General features: G+C 42.7%; 1 protein-coding gene across 1 annotated transcript in view; it reads right to left on the bottom strand.

Annotated features, from left to right (window-relative positions):
* LOC145410785 (uncharacterized) overlaps positions 1 to 21,697 on the bottom strand; it is a 50,591-nt gene extending 28,894 nt beyond the window's left edge. Inside the window, exons 1-2 of the mRNA XM_080280893.1 lie at positions 21,436 to 21,697; positions 20,897 to 21,216 (exon numbers count right to left, since the gene is read on the bottom strand). Of these exons, the coding sequence (XP_080137019.1) occupies positions 20,897 to 21,216; positions 21,436 to 21,697 (582 nt within the window). The remainder of the gene's footprint in view (positions 1 to 20,896; positions 21,217 to 21,435) is intronic.
* Positions 21,698 to 26,288: the final 4,591 nt, after the last annotated feature.

Raw genomic sequence — 26,288 nt, 5'->3', positions numbered from 1 at the left:
CCAAGCTCCTTCTGGATGAGAGGAACTTTCACTGGGTTCACACGGTAAGGAGGCAATTTAATTGGCTTTGCGTCTCCAACATCGACATCATGCATCAACACAGTGGTTCTTCCTGGAGTGGCACGGAACACTTGCGGGTACTCCTGCAGTAATGCCGAAAACTCCTGCCTTTCCTTGGGAGGTAGATGAGAAAGCTTAGTCTGGAGATCATTCATGATATCAGGATTCTTCCCCAAACTATCACTCAGGCTCATACTGCATGGGAGAGCTTCACTTGCAGACTCGGGTGGAACAGCTACAGTGCAGACTGGATTATTTTCGTCCCGCCTGTGATATAACTTTAGCATGTTGATGTGACATAGTTGCTTGCTCTTTCTACGATCTGGTGTGGCGATGACATAGCTGACATCACTGAGTTTCTTCTCCACGAAATAAGGGCCACTAAACTTGGCTTGAAGAGGTTGCCCATGAACTGGTAGCAGAATCAAAACCTGATCTCCTGGCTGAAAGTGGCGTAACCTGGACTTCTTGTCATACCAAGTCTTCATCTTCTCCTGAGCAGCTCCTAAATTCTCTCTCGCCAGCTGTAAAGCAGTGGACAGCCGTTCTTTGAACTTCATCACATACTCCAGCAGGTTGACGTCATCTTCCTCCGACAGCCAGCATTCATTGAGTAACTTAAGGGGTCCTCTTACTTCATGGCCAAACAGTAGTTCAAAAGGTGAGAAGCCCAGTGATTCATTTGGAGATTCTCTTGCAGCAAACACAACGAATGGAAGACCTTTATCCCAGTCTTTCTGATGTTCCAAACAGTATTTCTTGAGCATCGATTTGAGTGTTTGATGATATCTCTCCAACGCTCCTTGGGTCTGGGGATGGTAAGCTGAAGACGTGAGCTGGGTGATGCCCAACTCTTTCAGAGACTGCTTGAAAACGTTTGACATGAAATTACTTCCCCGGTCTGACTGTACCTCCTTGGGCAGACCAAACTTTGTGAAGAACCCTAGCATTTCCTTAACCACGTTCTTTGCTGAGATGTTTCTGAGTGGAATGGCTTCAGGATAACGAGTAGCCATATCAATCATGGTCAACACATAAGAAAATCCTGAAGAAGTCTTAGGAAGAGGGCCCACAATATCCACCAACACACGGGTGAAAGGCGCCTCAAAAGGAGGAATGGGAACTAGAGGTGCAACCTTTTCGGCCTGATTACACTTCCCCACAACTTGACAGGTGTGACAAGACTTACAATACCAGGAAACATCCCTGAAGATACCTGGCCAGTAGAAGTGTTTCAAAATGCGTGCCACAGTCTTCCTCACTCCAAGGTGTCCTGCCAAACTGGAATCATGAGCCACTCGAATGATATCCTGCCTACAAACACGAGGGATGACAACTTGATGTACAACCTCCCATTCACAGTCGGCTGATGCTGTTGGGGGTCTCCACTTCCTCATGAGTACTCCTGACTTTACATAATAACAAGTAGAAGCACCGGCTGACTCTTCTTCACTGTAAGCAGAGTTAGCTAGACCTTTCAACTCAGGGTCAGCAACCTGCAACTCAACCAACTCTTGACGAGACAAATTATCAACACTACGGGGTACTGCCTCATCTGGTGAGTGGTCCAAATTAGCAAGAAAAGTGTCAGCTAGGATAACATCATCATCATCATTATCCTCTAAATCACCAGTAACTTTAGACTTAGCCCTAGTGACAGCACATGCAGGGAACACATCAGGGACATCACAATCCTGGGACGCAGCCACTGGCTCACTAGACAACTGAGGAGCTGGACACACTTGACTTCCACCAATATCATTTCCAAGTAAGAAAGTTACACCTGACATTGGGAGTGTCTCAACCAACCCAACCATAACAGAACCATTAACAAAACCAGACTCTAAATTCACTCTGCACAGAGGAACAGAGAAGTAATTATTCCCTACACCTTGTAAGATTACAGTTTCACCAGAGGAATTAACATTAGAGCCTAGAACACTGGTCAGCATAAGGGATTGGCAAGCACCTGTATCACGATATATTTGAACTGATTTCCTGTCATTACTGTCCAGAGGACTGACAAAACCATCAGACAGGAAATTAGCACATGAACTCTTGAGAGTGTCACCCACGTTACTGCTCAAAAGAGGAGCTCCATCATGAGAATTTAAGTTACCCCTCAAAGCAGGTTCAGTTAACTCAGTTAAAGAATTCTGGGAACTCTCAAGAGTGGACACTAGACCAATTGACTGAATATTTAAAGACTCCTTTTTGTTCACATCACGCTGTCTCCTGAAACATCTCTCCGTAGTATGACCAAGCTTACTACAATAAGTACATTTACTTTTCTGAAATCTAGAGGTGAAGCTGGTATTTACTTCCTGAGAAACATCATCTTTATTCTCTTTCCTGTTACCTGTACTCTGAGTAGAGGCAACGTACTGACTCTCCGCTTTCCTTTTTTCTCTAGAATATCTCTTGTGAGTGAGAACATACTCATCAGCTAAAACTGCAGCATCAGACAAATTATCTATTCTTTTCTCATCAAGATATAGGCTTACATCTTTATAAATACACCTTTTGAAATCCTCCAGCAAAATCATCTGCTTAAATTTACCAAAATCAGAATCCACATTCTTAGAATTTAACCACTGCTCTAACAGATCTTCTTTGATTTTTGCATACTCAACATGGGATTGCTTATCTTGCTTGTAAGTTGTCCTAAATTTTACTCTATAGGCTTCAGGAACAAGCTCATAGGCCTTAAGAATCAAGCTCTTAACTACATCATAATTATCAGATTGATCCTGAGGCAAAGATGCATAAGTTACTTGAGCTTTACCGGTGAGAACAGTTTGAAGGAGTACTGGCCAATACTCCTTAGGCCAATTAAAACCTGTAGCTACCCTCTCAAACAACTGAAAATACTTAGTTAAATCAGATTCATTAAAAGGAGGGACAAGTTTAACATTTTTAGCCACATCAAAATCATCAGAGCTAGATGATCCAGTTCCACCTTGTTTCATGCGATACTCATGGTCTGCCTGAATCCTAGCAAGTTCAACTTGTGCCTGTATCTGTGCCTCCTGAATCCGAGCCTGAGATTCCGCCTCCTTAGCCTGAGACTCAGCCTGCTTAGCATTTGCCTGAAATTCAGCTTCTTTAGCACGAGCCTCCTGCAGAGCTAGCTGTAACTTAGCTAATTCAATCTGCGTTTGCTCATTTGGAGGAGTTACATTAAACAAGCTTTTATTAATCATGCCAACAATTTGATCTTTAGAATGATGAGAGCGAACAACAATTCCCAATTGTTGAGCAACAAGCTTAAGTTCATTCTTTGTTCTGTTTTCTATATCACACACTGTTTGCACATTTGACAAAAAATCTTTGGCTTCATCAAGTGTAGAAATAGTAGCCATCATGAATATATCACAGTCACAAAATATCAAACAATATCCTTATGATAATATCCTGAATATCCTGATATGAGGTCGCCAAATTTATGTTACGGAACAGAGAAAGATAATGTACACTTTAAGTGAGAATACGAAGAGTCATTACTGTCCCGTAAAGTTCCAGGTTCAAAACAAAAGAGTTAGGTAAAATTACAAGTTAAAGTTTAATGCTCAAACTAACAACAAAACATTCAGGACTCATAAGGATAATGTAATGGCAAATAAACAGGTTAAATATATGGTTAACTGCAATAGCCTCTATTAACATGAAATTAGCAAGAGTAAATTTATCTAAGTCAGCCCTGATAAAATGAGATACACGATAATACTCAGTGAATGCCAGATAAATAATTACAGATACAAACTATTATCAAAAATGGCTGATAGTAAAACTTCACATAAATTACAAAAACTTCACTAGGCCTACAAATTAAACTTATGCTATACAGTACAAGAAAAAAATACAACAGTTATACTCAAATTACACACAGCTGCTAGATGGTTGGAGACTTCTTGAGCACTCACAATAATAATATCTGTACAGGGGAGGACAGAGATGTGAACAAAATGAGGAGCAGATCTAAGTGGCCATGATGCAGAGACTGAGCTCATTATATAGGAGCCAGGAGAGCCCGATACAACTTGTAATAAGGACGCGCAAATGAAGCCATGGGGACATAGCGTTGACAATCCCGCTCTGGACAACAGAGAGAACGACTTACTCTACTATAACGGTAGAAGGGGGGGACTGAGGCAGAACACGCTCGTGATCAAACATGCAGCATACTGAGCGTTAAAATTGCACAAAGGATGATGAAATCATAGGCTATGTAACAATATATATATATATATTCTCTAAACCACAATAATGTTCATTTTCTCCTTTTTTTCTCATTTTCTCATGGGTTGGTTTGAGAGAGAGACACACACACACACACACACACACACACACACACACACACACACACACACACACACACACACACACACACACACACTCGAACTCCACACATACACACGTCGTGCAAAACGTTTCACCCTTTCTTCGCGGGCGCAGGTGTTAAAATACTTCAGAGGATGAAACTTGGCAGAACCATATAAGTGAATGTGTGAATCTTGAAATTAAGTGAGGCAAAGAAAGTAATGTGTGTGGACTGGAGGTGGGGCGTGAGAGAGAATGTGGTTAGGTGGTGGATGTGGAGGGGAACGGTGGAGGGAGGAGAGAGGGAGGAGAGAGGGAGGGAAAAATGGAGAGAAAGTGCTGTGTGGATGAGTGGTGGAGAAAGATGTGAGAGAGAATGTGATTAAGACGTGGATGTGGAGGGAGTGTGAGGAGGTGAAGGAAGGGGAGTGTGTGAGGGGGAGAAGGAAGGAAAGGATGAAGAAGGGAAAGAGAGAGGGAGAGGAGGAAAAGGGTGAGGGAAGGGGACGGGCAGTGGCGTAGTAGTAGTAGTAGTAGTAGTAGTAGTAGTAGCAGTAGTAGTAGTAGTAGTAGTAGTAGCAGTAGTAGTAGTAGTAGTAGTAGTAGCAGTAGTAGTAGTAGTAGTAGTAGTAGTAGCAGTAGTAGTAGTAGTAGCAGTAGTAGTAGTAGTAATAGTAGTAGTAGTAGTAACGAATGAGAAGTATAGAAGGCAAGAGACAAGGCTGGTTGAAGGACTAGATGTAAATTTGCACATTCCCATATCGTTTATTTTGCTCTCTCTCCCTCTCTCTCTCTCTCTCTCTCTCTCTCTCTCTCTCTCTCTCTCTCTCTCTCTCTCTCTCTCTCCCACACAATAAAGAGATGGCCAGAGTGTGTAACAGTGCACCTGAGGGCAAAATAAGCCAGCTGAGTAGTAAAAATAACAGGAGCAAAGAGGCAGGTGAGATTGCGTAAACAGGGAAGTGTGTGCATGTGTTATTTGTTTGTGTGTGTAGTTCTGTCTGAGTTTGGATGTGTTGTATAGAACATTACCACTGTTGAATTTACTTAACTGAGACTAAAAGGAGAGGAGAGAGTGTGAGTGTGTGGGAGTATGGGTGGGGTATGAGGCGAGAGTGTGAGTGTGTGGGAGTATGGGTGGGGTATATGCGCGGGAGTAGGTGAGAATGTGAGGGCAAAAAAGGGTGTATGTATTGTTGTGTGCAAGAGATGGAAGGGGAATATGAGAGTATGGATCAGTTGGTTCAAGGATTGTGTGGGTAAGATTGAAAGTAGGATAGCGAACGTGGGCGACTGTGTGTGTGTATGCGCCAACGAAAAATCGTCTATGTAGCGTGAAAGAATGGGCAAATGTGGAAGCGTGCATGGAAAAGTTTGAAAGGAATGAGAGATTGTTTTTGATTGGAGATATGAATGCAAAAGTATAGGAATGTGAAGGTGGATGGAGTAGATGGTGAGTGAGGTGTGGCTGCTGAAGTGGATGAGAATGGCAGTGCATTAGTGGACATTCAGGGAGGGAGCTGGTGATAGTCAATACCCTCTTTTGACACGAAATGATCCACAGGTATACGTGGTGAGTGATGAGAAGGGTGGGTGGTGAACTGAATTAAAGGATGGCAATGATTATGTGTGTGTGGATGATAGAATGAGAAAGTGTGTAATGGATGCAAGAGCAAACAGAGGTTGGGGAAGTGAACTTTCCGACCACCACTTGGTGATGGTGAGAATCATGGTTCAAGTGCCATGGAGGAATAGAAGGAGGGAAGGACAGGAGGAAGTAGTCCATACAAGGAGGGTAGAAAGATTGCAAGAGGATGAGAAAAGGGCAGAATATACGAGACAAGCGGAGGAGCAATTGGGTAAATATGATTTGGACCAGATGGGGGACGTGGAAGGTGCGTGCAAGATATTCACAGAAAAAATCTGTGCAGCATGTGAGGTGCTGTGTGGGATGAAGAGATGAAAAGGGGTGCAAGGAACAGCATGGTGGAATGAAGAGGTGAGACAGGCTGTGGCAGAAAAGAAGAAAGCATATAGTGAGTGGATGAGAAACAGGGGTGTGGAATAAGTTGAGAGACGGAAGAGAGAGTTATATGTAGAGAGGAAGAGAGAGGTGAAAAGGTTAGTAAGAGAAAGAAGAGAGTGGATGAGGAATTTGGAAGGAATTTGAGTGTAAAGTGGAGGGAATGTAAGAAAATGTTCTGGAAGGAGGTAGGGAGAGTTAGACAAGGTGGCAATGAAGTTAGTTGGGGAGTGAAAGATAAAAATGGTAGACTGGTAGTGGAGTAGAGAGAAAAAATGAGCAGATGGAGAGAACGCTTTAAGGAACTGTTCAACATAGACAGTGAAAGTAATGCGAGTGTAAGTGGCTGGGAAATGGCTAGGAACAGGAGAGAGATGAGAAAGGAGGAGGAGATTAGTAGGATGGAAGTAGTGGAAGAATGAAGAAAGTCAAAATGAGGAAAGCCCCAAGAATTGATGGAGTGTGTGGTGAAATGCTGAAGCATGGGGGAGAGATAGTAGCAGAATGGATGTGGAAGATGTGCGAATTGGCCTGGGAGGAAGGTAGAGTCCCGGAGGATTGGATGTCAGGTATAATTATTCCTTTGTACAAAGGAAAAGGGAAAAATGCGGTGTGTGGTAATCATAGGGGCATTTGTCTTCCTAGTGTAATAGGAAAAGTATATGGTATAGGATACTTATTGACAGAGTTAGGGAAATAACAAAGGAATTAGTTGGAGAAGAACAGGGAGGTTTTAGGAAGGGAAAAGGTTGTGTAGATCAGATATTCATTCTTAGGTCATTAGTGGAAATGTTTTAGAGAAGTGAAAGAAGTATGCAGCCTTTATGGATTTGGAGAAAGCATATGACAAGATGGATAGACAAGGATTGTGGAATATATGGAGTAGATGGGAAGTTGTTGAAGGCCGTGAAGAGTATGCATGAGGTTGCTATGGAAGCAGTGCGTATGGATAGTAAACTGAGTGAATTTTTCTATCTGACCGTTGGATCGACACAGGGATGTGTCATGTCTCTATAGTTGTTCAGTCTGTATATGGATGGGGTTATAAAAAAGATACAAGGTAGGGGAATGAATGTTGGAGCAGCCTAAATGAGAGAGGGCAGTGTTTGGAAACTTCCTGTACTGTTGTTTGCAGATGATACTGTATTGATAAGTGAAGACGAAAGGGAAATGCATGGCTTGGTGAATGAGTGTGGGATAGTGTTTAAGAAACGGAATCTCAAGGTGAATGTAGGGAAGAGTAAAATTACGGTCTTCGAGAGTAATGAAGTCACTGGATGTACACTGAGGCAAGGTGATGGGGAAATGGAAAATGTGAGTGCATTTAAGTACTTGCGTAGTGTGATGAGTAAGGATGGAAGTTTAAAAAATGAAGTGCTTGAAAGAGTACAACAAGGAAAGGTTGCTGGTTCTTTGAAAGCAGTGATTTGAAATAGGGAAGGGAGCATGGAAGTAAAAAAGTCGCTGCATGACAGTATTGTGATACCAACTCTAACGTATGGAAGTGAAGCTTGGACCTTGTTGAAAGGACACAAGTCAAGAGTGAGAGCAGTGGAAAGGAGTTATTTGAGAGAAGCATGTGTAGTTAAATGAGAGAGAGAATGACGAATGAGGAAGTGAAGGAGCGTTGTGGTGTGGGTGTGGATGTGATAGGAAGCGTTAGGAGAAATATACAGAGGTGATTTGGCCATGTGGAGAGGATGGAGTGCGAGAGACTGACGAAGAGAGTGTATGTAAGTGAGGAGGTCGAAGATGAGATGGAGGGATGGAATGAAGAGGTATATGAGAGAGGGGGGTATGATTTAGGGGAGGGCAGTGAAATGGCGGGGGACAGGGCGATATGGAGGCGATTTGTTTCTGGTCACCCAATACGGGATTGAGGCGTCTGGCAATAGATTGATAAATTGTTGTATCAGTCGTTATATACCGTACATATGTTAAAGTCTGGCGTTGAATAAATATATGTCCGTGTGTGTGTGTGTGTGTGTGTGTGTGTGTGTGTGTGTGTGTGTGTGTGTTTCATAAATAAATGTTACTTTAACACGATAATCTGTAAATCTATCCCTCAGAAAGTCTGTCTAATGCCAGACGCCTTAATCTCATAGGGGTGGCCACAAACAAATCGCCTCCATGTCCCCCTGTCCCCCGCCATTTCATTGCCATGATCCCAGCTCACACCCTCCTCTCTCATATACCTCACCACTCCATCTCATCCTTGGCCTCCCTCTCCCTCTCTCCCCCTCCGCCTCACTCACACTCTCCTCGTCAGTCTCTCACTCTCTATCCTCTCCACATGGCCGAACCACCTCAGTGTGTTTCTCCTAACGCTTCCTATCGCATCCACATCCACACCACAACGCTCCTTCACTTCCTCATTTGTCAGCCTGTCTCTCCATGAAACTCCACATGCTTCTCTCATATAACTCATTTCCACTGCTCTCACTCTTGACTTGTGTCCCTCCAACAACATCCAACCTTCACTTCCATACGTTAGAGTTGGTATCACAATACTGTCATGTAGTAACTTTGTCACATCCATGCTCACTTTCCTGTTTCTTATCACTGCTTTCAAGGAACCAGCAATCTTTCTTCCTTGTTGTACCCTTTCAAGCACTTCACCCTCCAAACTTCCAACCTTACTCATCACACTACCAAAGTACTTAAACGCACTCACATTTTCCATTTCCTCATCACCTAACCTCACTATACATCCGAAAGTAAACTAATTGAATTTAACCAAAAACAACAATGTCAGCCGGATTCTACCTGACCTAATCTGACCTACCCTACTGTAATACTGACTACATGAGAGAGAGAGAGAGAGAGAGAGAGAGAGAGAGAGAGAGAGAGAGAGAGAGAGAGAGAGAGAGAGAGAGAGAGTTTCAGCAATTTTGTCATGTTTATTTTTCCCCATCAGCAGCGTAGGGTCCCGGGGCTAGGCTACTCAATTCCGACATTTGAGGCAAGTGCGACCAGCCTTATTCGCCCCTGAGTGGCATAATGTGAGCAATAAATCCCAAACCACGCCTCAGATGCAAACCTTTAGGTGTATCATGTTAGAGCACCTTATATCACTAGACCACCAGGCATTCATTTGGTGATATGGTTACCACCCAGCATAGCAAATGGTTCCTTATATAGCCTATACAATCAGTAAGCAATTCTTTAGCTCTTTTTGTTTTTCATTTGTTTGGTGGGAGCATCTAACATCCACTCATTCAGTGTAGTGCTTCCTTCAGGTGGTTCTACAGTGAATGGCAGTGAGTGGTTTCCTGTAACCTACTAAACCATTTACGACACTGAGTGGTAACCATATCACCAAATGACGCCTAGTGTTTGAGTGGGTTAAGGCACTCCAACCGGATGGAACCTGAAAGGGTTTACATCTGAGCTGTAGTTTGTGGGTTTATTTGTGACATTATGCCACTCAGGGGCCTATGAGGTTGGTCATCCTTGTTTTAAATGTCAGGACTGGGTTGCCTAGCCCTGGGACCCTATGCTGCTGATGGGACAAAAAAGAACTGGATGATGGATGGATGGAGGTATTGTTTATTTACCTTTAGAGTGCCTGGGGGGAGGCCTTCTCGTGGTGGCACTGATATAACTGCTTGGCTCTGCTGCCCGGGTATACAAACATCCTTCACTTCCCTCCCTATCCCCTGAATGGAGGATAAGAACTGCAGGATGAGGGCTGATTCAGACTGCAGTCCACTGGGTTAATGTATCAGATAAGTCTGGGGTTGAAACTACTACTACTACTACTATTGTTCCTCCTCCTCCTCCTCCTCCTACTACTACTACTACTACTACAACCTCAACTACTGCTACTCCTCATCTTACTACTACTCCAACTACAACTTCTACTAATGGGGTCTGATCTACCCTAACATAGACTAAATTGCCTAGCCTTGCCATTCCTAGCCCAGCCAAGCTTAGACTAGCACAGTGTAGCCTATCCTATCCTAGCTGAGTCGAGTCTATTTCAGCATTGCCTAGCTTATCATAGCTTAGCCAATCCCATCCCAACTTAGTGAAGCCTATCCAAGCCTATCCTACCCTAGCATAGCCTAGCATAACCTAGTCTCAATTAGCCTAACTTGCTATATACTGTAGAGGCCACCATAACTCTAGCTTCACCTAGCCTTGTTTGTTTCGTTTCGTTTCGTTTTTAAAGGCTCCAACATGCTTGCATGTGTCGGCCTTGGTCACCTAATGGCGGCTTTCCACGCTGCACGATCCATTGCAGCCTCCCTGTTCAGTCCCTTAACCCTAAGGTCACACTTAATGACCTCGTCCCATGTCTTTCTCGGTCTACCCCTCATAACCCCACCCCCAATATTAACACTTCTCACCTTCCTCACCCAATTATCATCCCCCATCCTCTCCACATGTCCAAACCACCTCAATCTACCTCTCCTCATCACAACACCAATACACTCCAGTCCCATCCTACCTCTCAACTCTTCCATTGTAAACCCAGCCCCTCCAGGCCTTGGACGCAGGGACGCACTGCACATCCATCTAATCATTGTCATTTTTGTACGTCTGAGCCGGCGAATATCTTCCTCCTTCACTGCCCAGGTCTCACTGCCCAGGTCTCACTGCCATACAGCATTACACTCCTAACACATGCTGCATACAAAGACCCCTTAGCACGTAGGGAGAGCCCTCTCAATGTCAGGAGAGGCAAGAGCTCCCTGAACTTCTTCCAACCACTTCTCACCCTAGCCACAGAGCTAGCTCCAGCCCCACCTCCAGCACACAACATGTCTCCCAAATAACAAAACTCTTCCACACACTCAAGAGATTCACCAGCAAGCTCAATCCTTTCACGTCTGACAATCTCCACCTGCTCACCCTGGCACGCCGTACACATAAAATCAGCATTATCTCGCAGTCTACCTCTGATACCACTACATCTCTTATGCACCCATTTATCACACACACCGCACAAGATGGAATTACTTCCCACGCCCTTGTGGCAAACTGCACATGGCCACTCTCCCTCGTCTTTGACAGTACCGCCACCAACCCTAGATATCATAACTTTTGTTTTATCTGCATTTACCCTTAAACCCTTTTGCCCCATACCATCTCTCCACTTCCTAAACCTTTCCTCCGCCTCCCTTTCATTCTCTGCAATCAACACCAAATCATCAGCATACAACAACTCCCACGGGAGTCCGTTTCTAAAGTCACGTGAAAGGGCTTCAAGTACCATGATAAACAACATGGGACTCAAGACTGACCCCTGATGCACACCAACATTCACGGAGAACTCATCACTCAAATCTCCATTCACTCTCACCTGGGTGTGAGCACCCACATACATGGCCATAACCACCCTAACCAGCCACTCCTCCAAGCCAAGCTTTCTCATTGCCCACTTCACCACCTCTCTAGGGACTCTGTCAAAGGCCTTTTCCAAATCAACAAAAACAAAATAAAGATCCCTTCTCCTACCAATATATTTTTCCTGAAGCTGTCGAACAATGAATATGGCATCAGTGGTCCCCCTACCTGGCATGAACCCGAACTGCTTCTCATCAATATTCACTCTTTCTCTAATCATACCTTCTAAAACTCTCTCCATTACCTTCATTATCTGATCTAAAAGCTTTATACCTCTATAATTTCCTCTTTCCAGGGCATCACCCTTCCCTTTATACACATTTACAATTACACTCTTCAGCCAATCATCTGGGACAACACACTCATAAATTTTTCATTCATTCATTGCCAGACGCCATGCATCCCAGACGGGGCGGCCAAGGGCCCAGAGTTAAATTGTTTTACAGGGAGGGGCACCAATCCTCCACCAACCCCACCCGACGCAGGGATGCCAACAGCATCTGGTGTTCCCAGGCGGTCACCCATCCAAGCACCAACCAGACCCAACGCTGCTCATAAATAATCCTATTTAACAGGTCAGTGACTAAACTCACCCCTATATCGCCTGAGGCCTTCAACATTTCGGCGGTCAACCCAGACACACCTGCTGCCTTCCACACCCTCATCCTGCCTATTGCCTCACTCACAGTAGCAGTATCAATCAAAGGCCAAGGGCCAGACACTGGATCTGCTGGCTCCAAACCTTCCCTGTCCTAGTCAAACTCCTCATTCAACAACCGGTTATAATGCTCTCTCCATGCATCTTTAATATCCTCACTGTTCACCACTACCCTTCCTTCATCATTCTTCACACACTGCTCACCTATGATATCCCAATTATCCCTCTTCACCTGACCTGCCACCCTAAATATATTTTTCCTTTCCCCATGATTTAGGTTATCAAGTAATTGTCTCTGTGACTCAGACTTTGCCCTGTATACCTCTCTTCTAGCCCTACGCTTGGCAGCCAAATATTCCTCTTTGCTACCACCCTTCTTCCATTCCCGGAAAAGCCTTCTTTTCTCCTTAATTGCAGCTTCTACACCCTCATTCCGCCACCAAGTTACTTTATGTCTTGGTGGTCCTCTTGTCCAGCCGCATGTTACATCAGTAACTCTCAAGAAATTGTTCTTGAGGGCTCTGTACTGTTCATTAACGCCTCTGTCTACAGCTCCCTGTTCAGCCACCACTCTCCTCATCTCGCTATAGAAGGCATCCCTTACTACTTGGTTTTTCAGCTTCCATATTTTCCTCCTAGGTACATAAGTCCTCTTTTTCATCACTTGTTCTTTAAGCACCATATCACAAATCAACAGTTTGTGCTGCTGCACACACTCCTCACTTCCTATAACTTTAACATCCCTCACTAACCTCCTATCGGCCCTCCTAACCAGAAAATAATCTATCTGACTGCTATTTCCCCCAGACTCATATGTAATTAACCTACTGTCTCTTTTCCTAAAATATGTGTTGCACACAATCATATCCATTGCCTCCCCAAACTCGAGTATCCTTTCCCCTTCTGCATTCCTTAGACCATACGCACATCCCCCATGCACTCCTTCATAACCTTGTGCTGCTTCACCTACATGACCATTTAAGTCCCCTCCCAAAATCACTATCTCATCATCCCGCATACCACCCACTACACGTATTGAATCATCCCAAAATCTATCTTTCTCTGATTCATCCAATCCTGCCTGTGGAGCATATGCCGATATAATCGCAGCTACCTTTCTTCCCAACAGAATTTTCACTACCAATATCCTATCGCTTACTCTCAAAACATTCATAACATATTCCATCCATATCTCCGCAACCATCACACCAACACCTCCATATCCGTCTGTCCCCCCCTGCCAAAACAACTTATAGCAACAGTCCTTCCCAACAATCTTTCTGGCTGATCCACCCCTGTACCGGACTTCCTGCAAACACGCCACATCCACCCACCTCCTACTGAATGCCTCAACGACTTCCCCTGCTCTTCCCCTCAAACTTCCCACATTCCATGAACCCACCCTTGTGTAGCCTAGGTTATCATAGGCTATCCTAGTGTATCCTGACAGCTTACCCTAACCTAGCATATAGCATCCACATCCAGCCCTATCAGATATGCTATCCTTGGTTAACATGGCATATCACAGCATTGCAGTTCAGTTTAGTCAATTCCAACATCGCATCCATGGCATAATCTTAGCTTGGTCTAACCTAGTCTACCCTAACATAGTAAATCATAGCATTATTTAGACCAACCTAGCCATATCTAACACCAAGCACACATAACAACCACATGATTTTCTGTATGAGTGTAAAAATCTGCTGGTTTGGTGTACAGTATTACATTTTATCATTTTGGAAACACTGACGAGGACCTTACATATGGTGACACTGTGTGCCTTGGGTGGAGCGCTGCAGTGTCCATCCAGATGCCAAACCTCCTCGTATTGCCCTACACTTACCACGAAAAGGTGCTGTCTATTATAAGGGTACTGCATCCCTACATGATGTATGTACTACAATGTACAGTACCTGTAGGACAACCCTGCAGAATCAGTTGTTTACATGTGGTCAATAGATCTGCTCAGCCAGACAGACTGGAGTTCAACAACAGCAGCAGCTTTCAATCTTAACTGAACTGAACTTACTGGACACACCAAGAGTCAGGTAACAAAAAAGTACGGTAAATCAATTTTGTGAACATTCAGTCAAAGATCTAGAACATCTGACAGGCTCAAATGTTCAGTTTTAAACCCCCTTTCACATGATTACTGTACACCTGTTCATATGTGCATGCAGCTCATCAGTTGTGAATCACAGTGGTGAATCAAGGTATAAACAGTACTGTACATGTGATGCGGGAATGGGGCTTCATTACATCAACACAATTATTTTTCCAACATTTTTTTTAGATTACCATTCTCCAAAACCACAGGTGCACACTGATCATGTACACAGACTTAAGCTGATTGTAAGGCATGGTTTGTTGGACTCTTAAGTGCTTCTTCTAGTTTAATAATGTGATAACAAATGTAATAACAGAGTTCGACTAAGCAAAAGACCATCAACCATATTAGCATGTGCAGATCTCTCACTTAATTGCAGTACAAGAAGGTGGCTGTGGCTGATGGGTCTCCTTGGTCAGACAAACCAAGGCAGAGCAATAACAACAACAACAATTCAGTGGCTGCTCTCCCAGTGAGGACATTTTGATAATTTCCCTGCTCATTTCCCTAGCCTGAAGGTCTTCCAAGAGAACCTCGTTCCATTTATGTCTTGCCTTGCCACTGGGCGTCATTCCTTCCAAATTCACGTCTATGACCCTCCTTAGCAAGAAATCTCTCTCTCTTTCAAGACTTCCCCTCCATCTCAATCTACAGGTCTACATAACTCCTCTTAAGATTTATATACCAAATCTTATTGTACATCTACACTGCCAGAGTAGGGCTAGAAAAAGAGGTATGCAGGGCAAAATCTGAGTCTCAAAGACTTTTACTAGATAACCCAAATAGTGCTGAAAGGAAGAAATATCTAAGATGGCAAATCAGATGAAGAGGGAAAACAGGGATATCACAGGTTAGCAGTGTGTGACGAATGATGAAGGAAAGGTAGTGCTGAACAGTAAGGATTTTAAGGACATTTGGCGAGAGCATATCATAATCAATTGCTGACTGAGGAGTTTGACTGGAACAGGAAAGGTTTGGAGTCAGCAGATCTAGAGTCTGGCCCTTGGCCTTTGATTGATGCTGCTACTGTGAGCAGGGCAATAGGCAGGATGCAGGTGGAGAGGCAGCAGGTGTGTCTGGGTTGATTGCTGAAATGCTGAAGGTATCAGGAGATACAGATGTGGGGTTAGTTACTGATTTGAAAAAGACAGTTATATATGAGTGTGTAGTCCCAGATGACTGGCTGAAAAGTGTGACTGTAAATGTGTACAAGGGAAAGGGTGATGCCCTAGAAAGAGGAAATTATAGAGGAAAAAAACTTTTGGACCACATAATGAAGGTAATGTAGAGAGTTCTAGAAGGTATGATTAGAGGAAGTGTGAATATTGATAAGATGAAGTTTGGGGTTATGCCAGGCAAAGACCACTTACACAATGCTCACTGTTCACCAGCTTCAGGAAAAATATATAGGAATGAAAATGGATGTGTACTTTGTTTTTGCTGATTTGGAGGAGGCCTTTGACAGAGTCCCTAGGGAGGTGGTGAAGTGGACAATGAGAAAGCTTGGGATCGAGGAGTGGCTGGTTAGGGTGGTTATGGCTATGTATGTGGGTGCTCACACCCATGTGAAAGCCAATGGAGATTACAGTGATGAGTTTTCCGTGAATGTTGGTGTGCATCAGGGGTCAGTCTTGAGCTTCTTATCGTTTACCATGGTGCGTGAAGCCCTCTCACTTGAATTCAGAAATGGACTGCTGGAGATGTTGAATGCTGATGATTTTGTGTTGACTGCAGAGAATGAAAGGGAGGCGGAGGAAAGATTTAGGAAGCAGAGAGATGGCATGAGGCACAAGGGCTTGAGAGTAAATGCAGATAAAACGAAGGTGATGGTACTTAGGGCCAGTGGCAGTACTGTCAAAGACGAGGGAGAATGATCATGTGCAGATAGCTGCAAGGGCTTGGGATGTAATTCCATCTTGTGCATTGTTTGTGATAAGTGGGTGCATAAAAGATGTAGTGGCATTAGAGGTTGACTGTAAGATAATGCTGATTTTGTGTGTGTGGTGTGTTAGGGAGAGTATGTGGAGACTGTCAGGCATGAAAGGATGGAAGAATTGAGAGTAGGATGAGACTGGAATGTATTGGTGTTGTGATAAGGAGGGGTAGACTGAGATGGGTAGGGCAATATGGAGAGGATGAGGGATGACAACTGCATGCAGAAAGTAAGGTGCAGAAAGTGAGAAGTGTGCTCACTGGGGGTAGGGTTGCGAGAAGCAAACCAAAAAAAGACCTGGGACAAGATCATAGTGTGAGTCCTCAGGGATAAGGGGTTGAATAGGGAGGCTGCCAGAGATTAGGCAGTGAGGAGAGCTGCCATACTGGAGCCTTTAAAAACGAAATGAACAAATGAAACAACGATCACTTCTCTTCACATTTATACATCAATCTTTTCCAACATCACTTCTTTTCATATTCAGACCCAAATCTTTTATTACATCACAATTATTATTATTTATACACCAAGTCTTTCTCTAAATCATTTTTCTAATATACACCAATTCTTTCTCACAGGACACTACTCTCAGACCCAACTAATGATGTCATTATACCCTATTTTCTCAAACCTGGCCTAATATTACCATCTCTCTATCCTGAATGCCAAGTTGTAACAAGAGATTAACACTAGAATATGACGCTAGTGAGAAGGAGTGCTATAGAAGGGATGTATTCTGCCACTGAGCTACATGAATAAGCTGCAAAAGGATTAAAATCTGGTCCAAGTTAAGGTGAAACGACTATAGCCACGAGAACCTAACAGCCAACTGAAATACAAACACATGAATAACCCTCACCTATGACCCAGTAACCAGATAAAAAGAGACTCTCACCAACCACTGTTAACCATTCCTACCTGGGCTACCATCCAAGTAAGAATCCTTTGCTGAAGAAGGCTCAAAGGAGGTGAAATTACAGATTATGAGGAGAAATGAATAAGACACAGATAATATTACAAAAACTGAGGGCATGGCTTTCCATAAAGATATCACTGAGAGGCTTAAAAAAAAAAAAAAAAAAAAAAGGTATGTACTGCAAAATTCTCAGTCCTGTACTCTCATCAGTTAAGGAAGCCCCCTAACACCTTTTCCTTAGCAATATATATCTGGATATGGCTGGTCAAAATCCTTTTGTATGTTAATTATGCAGAGTATGGCAATAGTGGAAGGATTTACATAACTTAGAAAGGGCCAGTAAGATGTAATAAACAAAATCAATTGCACTGGAATAGGTGCTAGGAAGCTTTATGCAGAGTATGGCAATACGGAATGGATTTATGAGACAAAGAAGACAGTAAAATGTCACACATAATAAATCACTTAGCAAAAGGTGTTAGGGATCTCTATGCAAAGTATGCTGACACTGGAAGGATGTATGTAACAGAGAAAATGACAGTATGATGTAATAAACAAAATAAATCACTTAACAAAATGTGAAAGGCAGCTTTATGCAGAGTATGGTGACTCTGGAAGGGTATGTGTCACACAGAAGATAACAGTAAGATGTAATAAACAAAATAAATCACTTAGCAAAAGATGAGTGGGAGCTATATGCACAGTATGGTGATATTGGAAGGAATTACGTAACACAGATCAGGAGAGTAAAATGTAACACAAAAATATAAATCACTTAGGAAAAGGTGTTGGGAAGCTCAATAAGACCCTACTCACCCTTCAACACATTCTTATTTCTATGCATTTTAGCCCTGTATTTTCACCAGGCTCCCTAGAGTCTCTTCATTAATCATTTATTTTTCTACATTACTCATTTATATTTTTTCTCTTGTATTGTTTTAATTTCAACATTAGATTTACTTCCTATTAATATATATTTTTTTGTACCTTTTTAAGGTCAACATAAATTGCATGAACAGCAAATCAGAATATAGTAACAGAGCAGAGTGAGAAATCAACTGGTAAGGAAGAGGGGTTAGCAAGCTTCCAAGCCACACAACAATAGCAACCTGCCTCCCTGAATCCTGTTTTCTTACAGGCCAAATCTCATGACCATCCAGCAGGACTTCTCAATCATGGCATGAAAACAGATCCTCTTCACTGACACATGAGACATTTCCCCAACTTCTTCATCCCACTACTCATTCTATGGCCCTGATTTTTATCCATTTGCAAGTTATTTGATGGGGATGCATGGATGAAGAGACAATATTGTGGCTCTATATCTTGCCTACAGCACTTCATTGTGACTAGCATTATATTCTAGTATTAACCTATTGTTACAACTCAACATTCAAGATGGATAGGTGGCAATTTTGGCCCAAGTTAGAGTAAGAGTACAGCAATGGAATTAACCTCAAAAACTAGCCTCGGTCTGCTCTCCCACACTGAAAATACCCCCCTCCCCAACCCATAACAAAACTTTATGCATTCACAGTGTCTGTTTCCCCAGTCAGAACTTTCCATTATGAATCTCCCTAACATTTTTTCCCAAGTGATTTATTTTGCTTATTACACCTTACTGTCCTTCTCTGTGTTACATAAATCATTCCACCATTGCCAAACTCTTCACAGATAATGTACAAAACTATACTAGCTGGCCATATCCACAAATAAATCGCTAAGGAGGAAGTGCTAGGGAGTTTCCATAACCAACAAGAATACTGGCCCACGTCTCAAACATTATAGAGTTAGTGACTGATAACCTTATGGGCAAAAATGGCCTCTCATAATTAACCCATAAGGATATCAAGAGTTGTAGCTCCATAATGACTGAAAGCTATGGGAAGATGCATGTTAATATCTATCAGTCTATCTACTGCCAGATGCCTTAATCCCGTAAGGGGTGGCCACAAGGTGTCTGGCAATTGATAGATAGTTAGATAGACAGAGAGATACATAGATATTAATATGCATCTACCCACATCCTTTGGCTGGTGCAACATGTCCAGGAATACTCTGTACATCCTACACTGGATTTTTTGCAGTATAAATACAAACACATTATTAGATTAAAAAAAAAAGGTAGAATTTATTATGCTGTGGACATTATAAAATTTCTAAGTTACTTGTGATACTAATTAAGAAAAATAATGACTGATTACACTGTGTACCTGTAGTGTGTGTTTGGTAATGTGGTGGTGGTGGTGGTGGTGGTGGTGGTGGTGGTGGTGGTGGTGGTGGTGGTAGTAGTAGTAGTAGTAGTAGTAGTAGTAGTAGTAGTAGTAGTAGTAGTAGTAGTAGTAGTAGTAGTAGTAGTAGCAGTAGTAGTAGTAGTAGTCACTGTAGCAGTAGTAGGAGTAGTAGTAGTAGTAGTTGTAGTAGTGGTGGTGGTGGAGGTGGTGGTGGTAGCAGTAGTAGCCTTAGATTCATCTAAAATGTGAACCCAATGGTCTGTAAGCTTACACTGCCTCATCCTGCAGTCCTCTTTCCTCCTTTTGTGTATAGGAAGTGAGGTGAAGAATGTTTGCATAACCAGGCAGCTCTGTTTCCCAGTTAAATCAGTGCCACCACATGAAGGCATCCCTCTCAAGCACCTCTGTAATTTGGTATGCAGGATAATTACGTTCACAGGTTACACATTTCAACAAACGACAAACGAGAATTGGAGATCAAATAAACTCCTGTCCTTGGATTTTTTATTTTATCAATGTATCTATTACTAGATTCCTTAATCCTGTAAGGGGTGGCCACAGACAAATTACCTCATCCCGTCCTGTTCTCTACCACTTGACTGCCATCCCTCCTATTAACCCCACATTCTCTAATGCTGTAGCTCCTCAACTCCATCCCTCAATCTCATTTTTCGTCTTCCATTCCTCTCCTCCATACAATATTCACATTCTTTGGTGGCACTGATTTAATTGAGTGGCTCCAATACCTGATCATACAAACATCCCTCTGTTCCCTCCCTATCTCCCAAAAGGAGGAAGTGTTCTGCAGAAGGAGGACAACTTCAGCCTGCAGTCTACTGGGTTCACATTTTAGATGAACCTGGAGATACTGCTACTACTATCTGCTACTGCCACTTCTACTGCTACTACTACTACTACTTATAATTTTCCTGCTCCTACATGATAATATTCCTTTTAGTTTGTGGGTTGGTGAATGGGTTAGTGGGTGAGTGTGGTGGTGGAGGGATAGGTAGGTGAGTGGTTGAGTGGATATGTGGGCATGTGGGTGGTGGATGAGTGGGTAGGAGTGGGTGGATGGGCAGGATGGTAGGTGGTGTTTGGGTGGGTGGACTGGTCGTGCATGAAAGGGTAGGAAGGTGGTGTGTGGGTGAGCTGAGCAGTGGGTGAATGGGTAGGTGTATATGTGAGTGAATGGGTGGGTAATGGGTCAGCAGGTGGGTTCCCAGAGGACAAGGCTGGAGATGGGCTTAAGCTGCTAATCACATCTGAAGCCATGCCTCCTAAATGACTTACAAAGTGTTTTTCCAGATCATATTTACAACCAAACAGTCTGCCACATTCACTGCACTTTATGGCTATGTCTTTAGAGTGAATTGGTAAGTGTTTTTCCAGCTCACTTTTAGAACCAAATAGTTTACCATATTCCTCACACTTGTTCTTCTCTCCTCCATGAATCAGTAAGTGTCTGGTGAGGTTGAATTTCAGGTTAAACTCTTTTCCACACTCCTCACACTTGTGGTCCTTCTTCCCTGTGTGGATTAGCTGGTGTCGACCGAGCTGGCACTTCCTCCCAAACAGTTTCCCACAGTCATCACACTTAAAATTCTTCTCCCCTGTGTGAATCAGTAAGTGTCTGGATAGGTGGCTTTTCTGTACAAATTGTTCCCCACACTCACCACACTTCAATCTCACCCCTGAATGAATTAGTAAGTGCCTATTTAGATCACCCTTCAAAGCAAAATGTTTGCCACACTTATCACATTTAAACTTCCTCACTCCTGTATGAACGAGTAAGTGTTTATTTAAATCCCCTTTAGTATTAGACAGCTTACCACACTCATCACACTTAAACTTCTTCCTGGCTTGAGAATGCGTTAATGAATGCCGGGTGAGGTGGCTCTTCTTCTTAAAACCTTTGTCGCACTCTAGACACCGGAACTTCTCAACACCAGCCTCACTCGCCTCATTAGCCTCGCACTCCAATTTCACATCGGGTTCTACAATTATTTCCTCACTTTCCTCCCCCTCCAAATCGATATCTGATTCTTCCTTGTCCCCTGCATCATCCCTCACAACTCTCTCACTACCCGCCATGTTGCTGGTCAGGGATGCCTCATACAGTACCACCAATATGTCAAGAAAACCCCTCTGCCCAGCAATACAAATGTCCTTCAAATCCTTCTCTACCCCCTAAAATGAGGATGGGAGATTGCAAAGAAAGGGCCACTTCAGCCTGCAGTCCAGCGTGTTCACATTCAGATGAGCCGGGGGTTGCAATCACTATGCCAATACTAATACTTGCCACTTAGTCTACAGTCTATTTTTTTTTTCACCTTGCAAAGGCACCTAACCCTTTTCAGCTCAGCTGATGGCCAAGTGTAATCAGATAGGAGGATCAGTTTGATTTGCAACCAAGGAGGCTCAATTCTACCTCAAAACTATGGGTCAACGAATTTGATGCAACCACAAATTAGTATCAAGTTGCGTAAGTTGCCTAGTTCTGTCAAATGAAAGGAAAAGAATTAAATCTATCCTCAACATGAACACTAATCAATATAATGTCTTTATGCCTATTCTCTTGTCACTTGAACTTGGCCCAAATTTTCTTCCTTTTGCAGCTTATTTCTTATAGCTCAGTGATAGAAAAAGACATTATACACTACAGTTCAACATTCTTTACATGGCACTTGTTCATGACTAGTATCATATTCTAGTGTTAATCTGCTGTAACAATTCAGCATTCAAGATGGAGACGGCAATTTTAGGCCAAGTTTAGTGTGAAAAGTGTTCATGGGGCAATAACTGTCCACATGTACATCATTACAAGGAACAATACTCATCATCATCATCATCATCATCATGACCTTTTTTCCCACCTAAGGATGGAGTGAGGTAGCATCCAGGAAGCAAGACAAACACAGATGGGGGGAACTAACCAAGAGGCTGCTATTACTCTATTATATCAGTTCTCTAGCTTCTGCCCACATCTGGAGAACTACCATAAGTACAGAGAAAGTCTGTTTTTGTTATTGTAGCCCCGGGTTTATCTGAAATATGAACCCAATGGACTGCAAGTTTAAGTTACCCTATTCCTACAGTCCTACACCCTCATTTCAGGGGATAGGAAGTAGCTGACGGATGTTTATATAACCTGGCAATTGAGCTGCCCAGTTATATCAGTGCCACCACGTGAAGGCACCCCGCTTCAGCACCACAAAGAACACTACACCACAGATATAAACTCAAGTTTCAATCTCCTTAATAAGTGGTATGTATATAACCAAAATATGATGTCTGGTGGTCCAGTGGGCTAAGGCACTCCAACTGAATAGAGCCTGTAAGAGTTCAATCTGAAGGGTGGTTGGGGGTTCTTGCTCACACAATGCCACTCCAGGACAGATGGGGTTGGTCACCGTTGTCTTAAATGTTGGGACTGCATAGCCTAGCCCTGGGCCCCTACATTCCTGTTTATATGTGGCAAAATGGGAGTGGTTATGACGATGATGCTCACTCTTCTTATCCACTAAATGATTCACATGTCTTATCGGAGTACATAGAAATCAAATAAGAAATACAGACAGACAGGATGGCTACTGACCCACAATGAAGGTATCCATTGAGAAAGAAAGAAAAAGAGAAAAAATACCTCTAAGATATAACCAAACAAGTATGAGAAAAGGAGAGAAAAGAAGAAAATTCTTGTGAGAAATACTCAGACAATGAGGTCCAACATTCTTATGGGCAACAATATTTGGTTTTACATCATTCCTCTCAACACTTGGGAGGTTTCTCAGTCAGCTTTCCCATATGATGCCTGTTGACTGAGTTCCCAGATTGAAATGCACCACCAATTACTGTTTTTACTTTCTGATGACCACAGTGTTGACATCTGCTTCAGTGATCTGATGTACACTCAGCATTTACGGTATTGCTAAGTTAAAGTGCTGATGTTTCTGCTTAACTGATATGATAAACACTTAGCACTTATTACAATGGCTGTTTCCAGTGACCACTTCATTGATGTCTGCTTCACTGATGTGCTGTACTTGTCTGTTTTACTGAACTGACTTCAACTGTTGACCTGAAACAAGATCTGCTATTAGGCCAGCATTTCTGTGAACCTGATAGCACTGCAACATAACATAAAAATGACACATGCTTCCCACTAAGGAATCCTTGTACTGGTGTTGGGCATAGTACAGCTGATGTTTTCTAAGGACTGCAAGCTAAATTGTGTGCCAAAACCAGCAAATTAATTTATAATAGTTGCTGGAAGCTGCTGGGGAAAAAAAAATAGATGTGTAATAAGATTTGTAACAATGTGAGAGTGTCAGCCTGGTTTTTGACTCTATGTACAGTCACTCAGTCACCCTCACCAAGTGACTGTACTAGTGACAATGTTTCTTGCCTAAAAGTGGTGACTGTGTGGCTAGTTAACCAGCCTGTACCCACAAATCACTCTCATGGCAGTACCTAACAAAGTATTGGTAGCCACCCATCTACTACCACTAACAACACTAATACTGTATAATACAGAATAAAATCTGTGCCAGCCAACCTGACATGTCCATAGATTCACACCTCCTAAAAGTTGCCTCTAATAAGATAAGGTTAAACTCCAATGCAGTTTACATTATTTCTTCTCCACAATTATCTTTTTTTTTTTTTTTTTTTTTTTTTTTTTTTTAATTATCCATGGTGCTAGAGAAGGATGACTTTATTGATCTTGCTGGAGAGTCTCTGGAATGTGTGAGAGAGTTTTGTTATTTGAGGGACATGTTATGTGCTGGAGGTGGGGCTGGAGCTCTATGGCTAGGGTAAGGAGTGGCTGGAGGAAGTTCAGGGAGCTGTTGCGTTCCTAACAATGAGAGGGATCTCCCTCCATGCTGAGGGATCTTTGTATACGAGATGTGTTAGGTGTGTAATGTCATATGGTTGTGAGACCTGGGCAGTAAAGGAAGAGGATATTCACAGGTTCAAATGTACAGAAATGACAATGATTAGGTGGATCTGTAATGTGTCCTTGAATGCTAGGTCTGGTAGTTCTAGGTTTATGACTGAAGAGTTGAGAGGAAAAATGGGACTTGAATCTATTAGTGTTGCAATGAAGGAGAGTAGTTTGAGATGGTCTGGGCATAGGGAGGGTGTGGAGAATGATAGGTGGGTGTGGAAGGTGAGAACTGTAAATGTCAGGGGTTGGGCTGTGAGAGGCAGAACAAAAAAGACCTGGAACATGGTCACAAAACGTGACATCAAGGATAAGAGACTTAACAGGGTGGCTGCCAGAGATCATGCAGTGTGGAGAGCCACGATTAGGTGACCAAGGCCAATGCATGCAAGCATGACGGAGCCTTTATTTGACGATACAATATGATATGAATGATATTAATACAACTGAGTGGTGGAGCTGCCTCATTAACAAATCTGTTTCACTCTCTCCCTATACCCCAAAAGGTGGATGCTGGAATGAGGAGGACGGCATCTTCAGCCTGGAGCCCACTAGGCTTACATTCAAATGAGCCTGGGGTTGCAACTACTATTACTGCTACTACTATCATTACTACTACTACTATACTACTACTACTACTATTTTCCACACCAGCCAACTTGTCCACAGATTCAAACCTTCTCCTAACAGGGGCCTCTTACTAAACAAGGTAATTTTCACTGTAGCTTACATTAATAATTTCCTTCCACAATCATCAATTACATGTTTTTTTTTTACTAATTTGTTTGTGCCTCCATCTGATCCACAAATTTACACCTTCTCCTAACAGCTGCTTCTAATTTGATAAACTAATTTTCTGCCACTTTATAAGATGGTGGTTTGTGCTGCACAATACGTTTATAGTCATCTGCAAATTTTATGGTGACCATACAAGGACGCCAAATAGATAAATAGGGTGTCTGTTGTTCCAGTGGATGCATGTTCAAATCGCAGCTGGGGTAAGGAATTTAATTTCATTAAAAATGATTTTACTGATCTACCATACAACCTGCTGACATGTGGCAAAAACGCCCCCACAAATACAAATACACCAGTCCTGTATGTGAGAGCCCTAGCATGTATTCAATATGGATGGTGGGTGTCAGTGCTCAAGTGGTAACATGTGGAGGTGTTTGGTATGTAGGAGGACTGCTGGGCCTTTGTGAATGGGATATTAAGGCCATGCCCAGAGTTGGACATACTGGAAAGAAAGAAAGAACAAAAAAAAACTCAAATACAGTAGTGGCTACGAGCGTGCAGCTCTATGGATAAGTTGGCTGGGAAGGATTATAGTCATGAAGAAGTGCTATGAAAAGGATGTAAAGCAATTGTATAGTCATGCAGTGCTATGAAAAAGATAATGAGAAGGAGTATAGCCATGAAGTGCTATGAAAAGAACGTAAAGCAATCACACAGTCACAAAGAAGTGCTATGAAAAGGCTGTATAGCAGTCGTATAGTCATGAAAAAGAGCTATGAAAAGGATGTACCTGTAGTGCAAAAGTACAGTACTGAAGAAGTGCTATGAAGATGTAGAGCAGAGCAGTCATGAAGTGTTGAGCAACAGTAATGATGAAGTGCTGTGAAAAGGATGTACAGCAATAGTCATGAAGAAGTGCTGTGACAGGGATGTTGAGTAATATAATCTCATCACATTCAGCCACAGAGTTACATGAAATAAACTCCAAAGGGATGAAAA

Source organism: Coenobita brevimanus, chromosome 11, assembly GCF_032717465.1.
Source record: "Coenobita brevimanus isolate Jiangsu-jjx chromosome 11, ASM3271746v2, whole genome shotgun sequence".
Taxonomy (NCBI): domain Eukaryota; kingdom Metazoa; phylum Arthropoda; class Malacostraca; order Decapoda; family Coenobitidae; genus Coenobita; species Coenobita brevimanus.
This window is presented reverse-complemented; position numbering and strand designations above follow the sequence as displayed.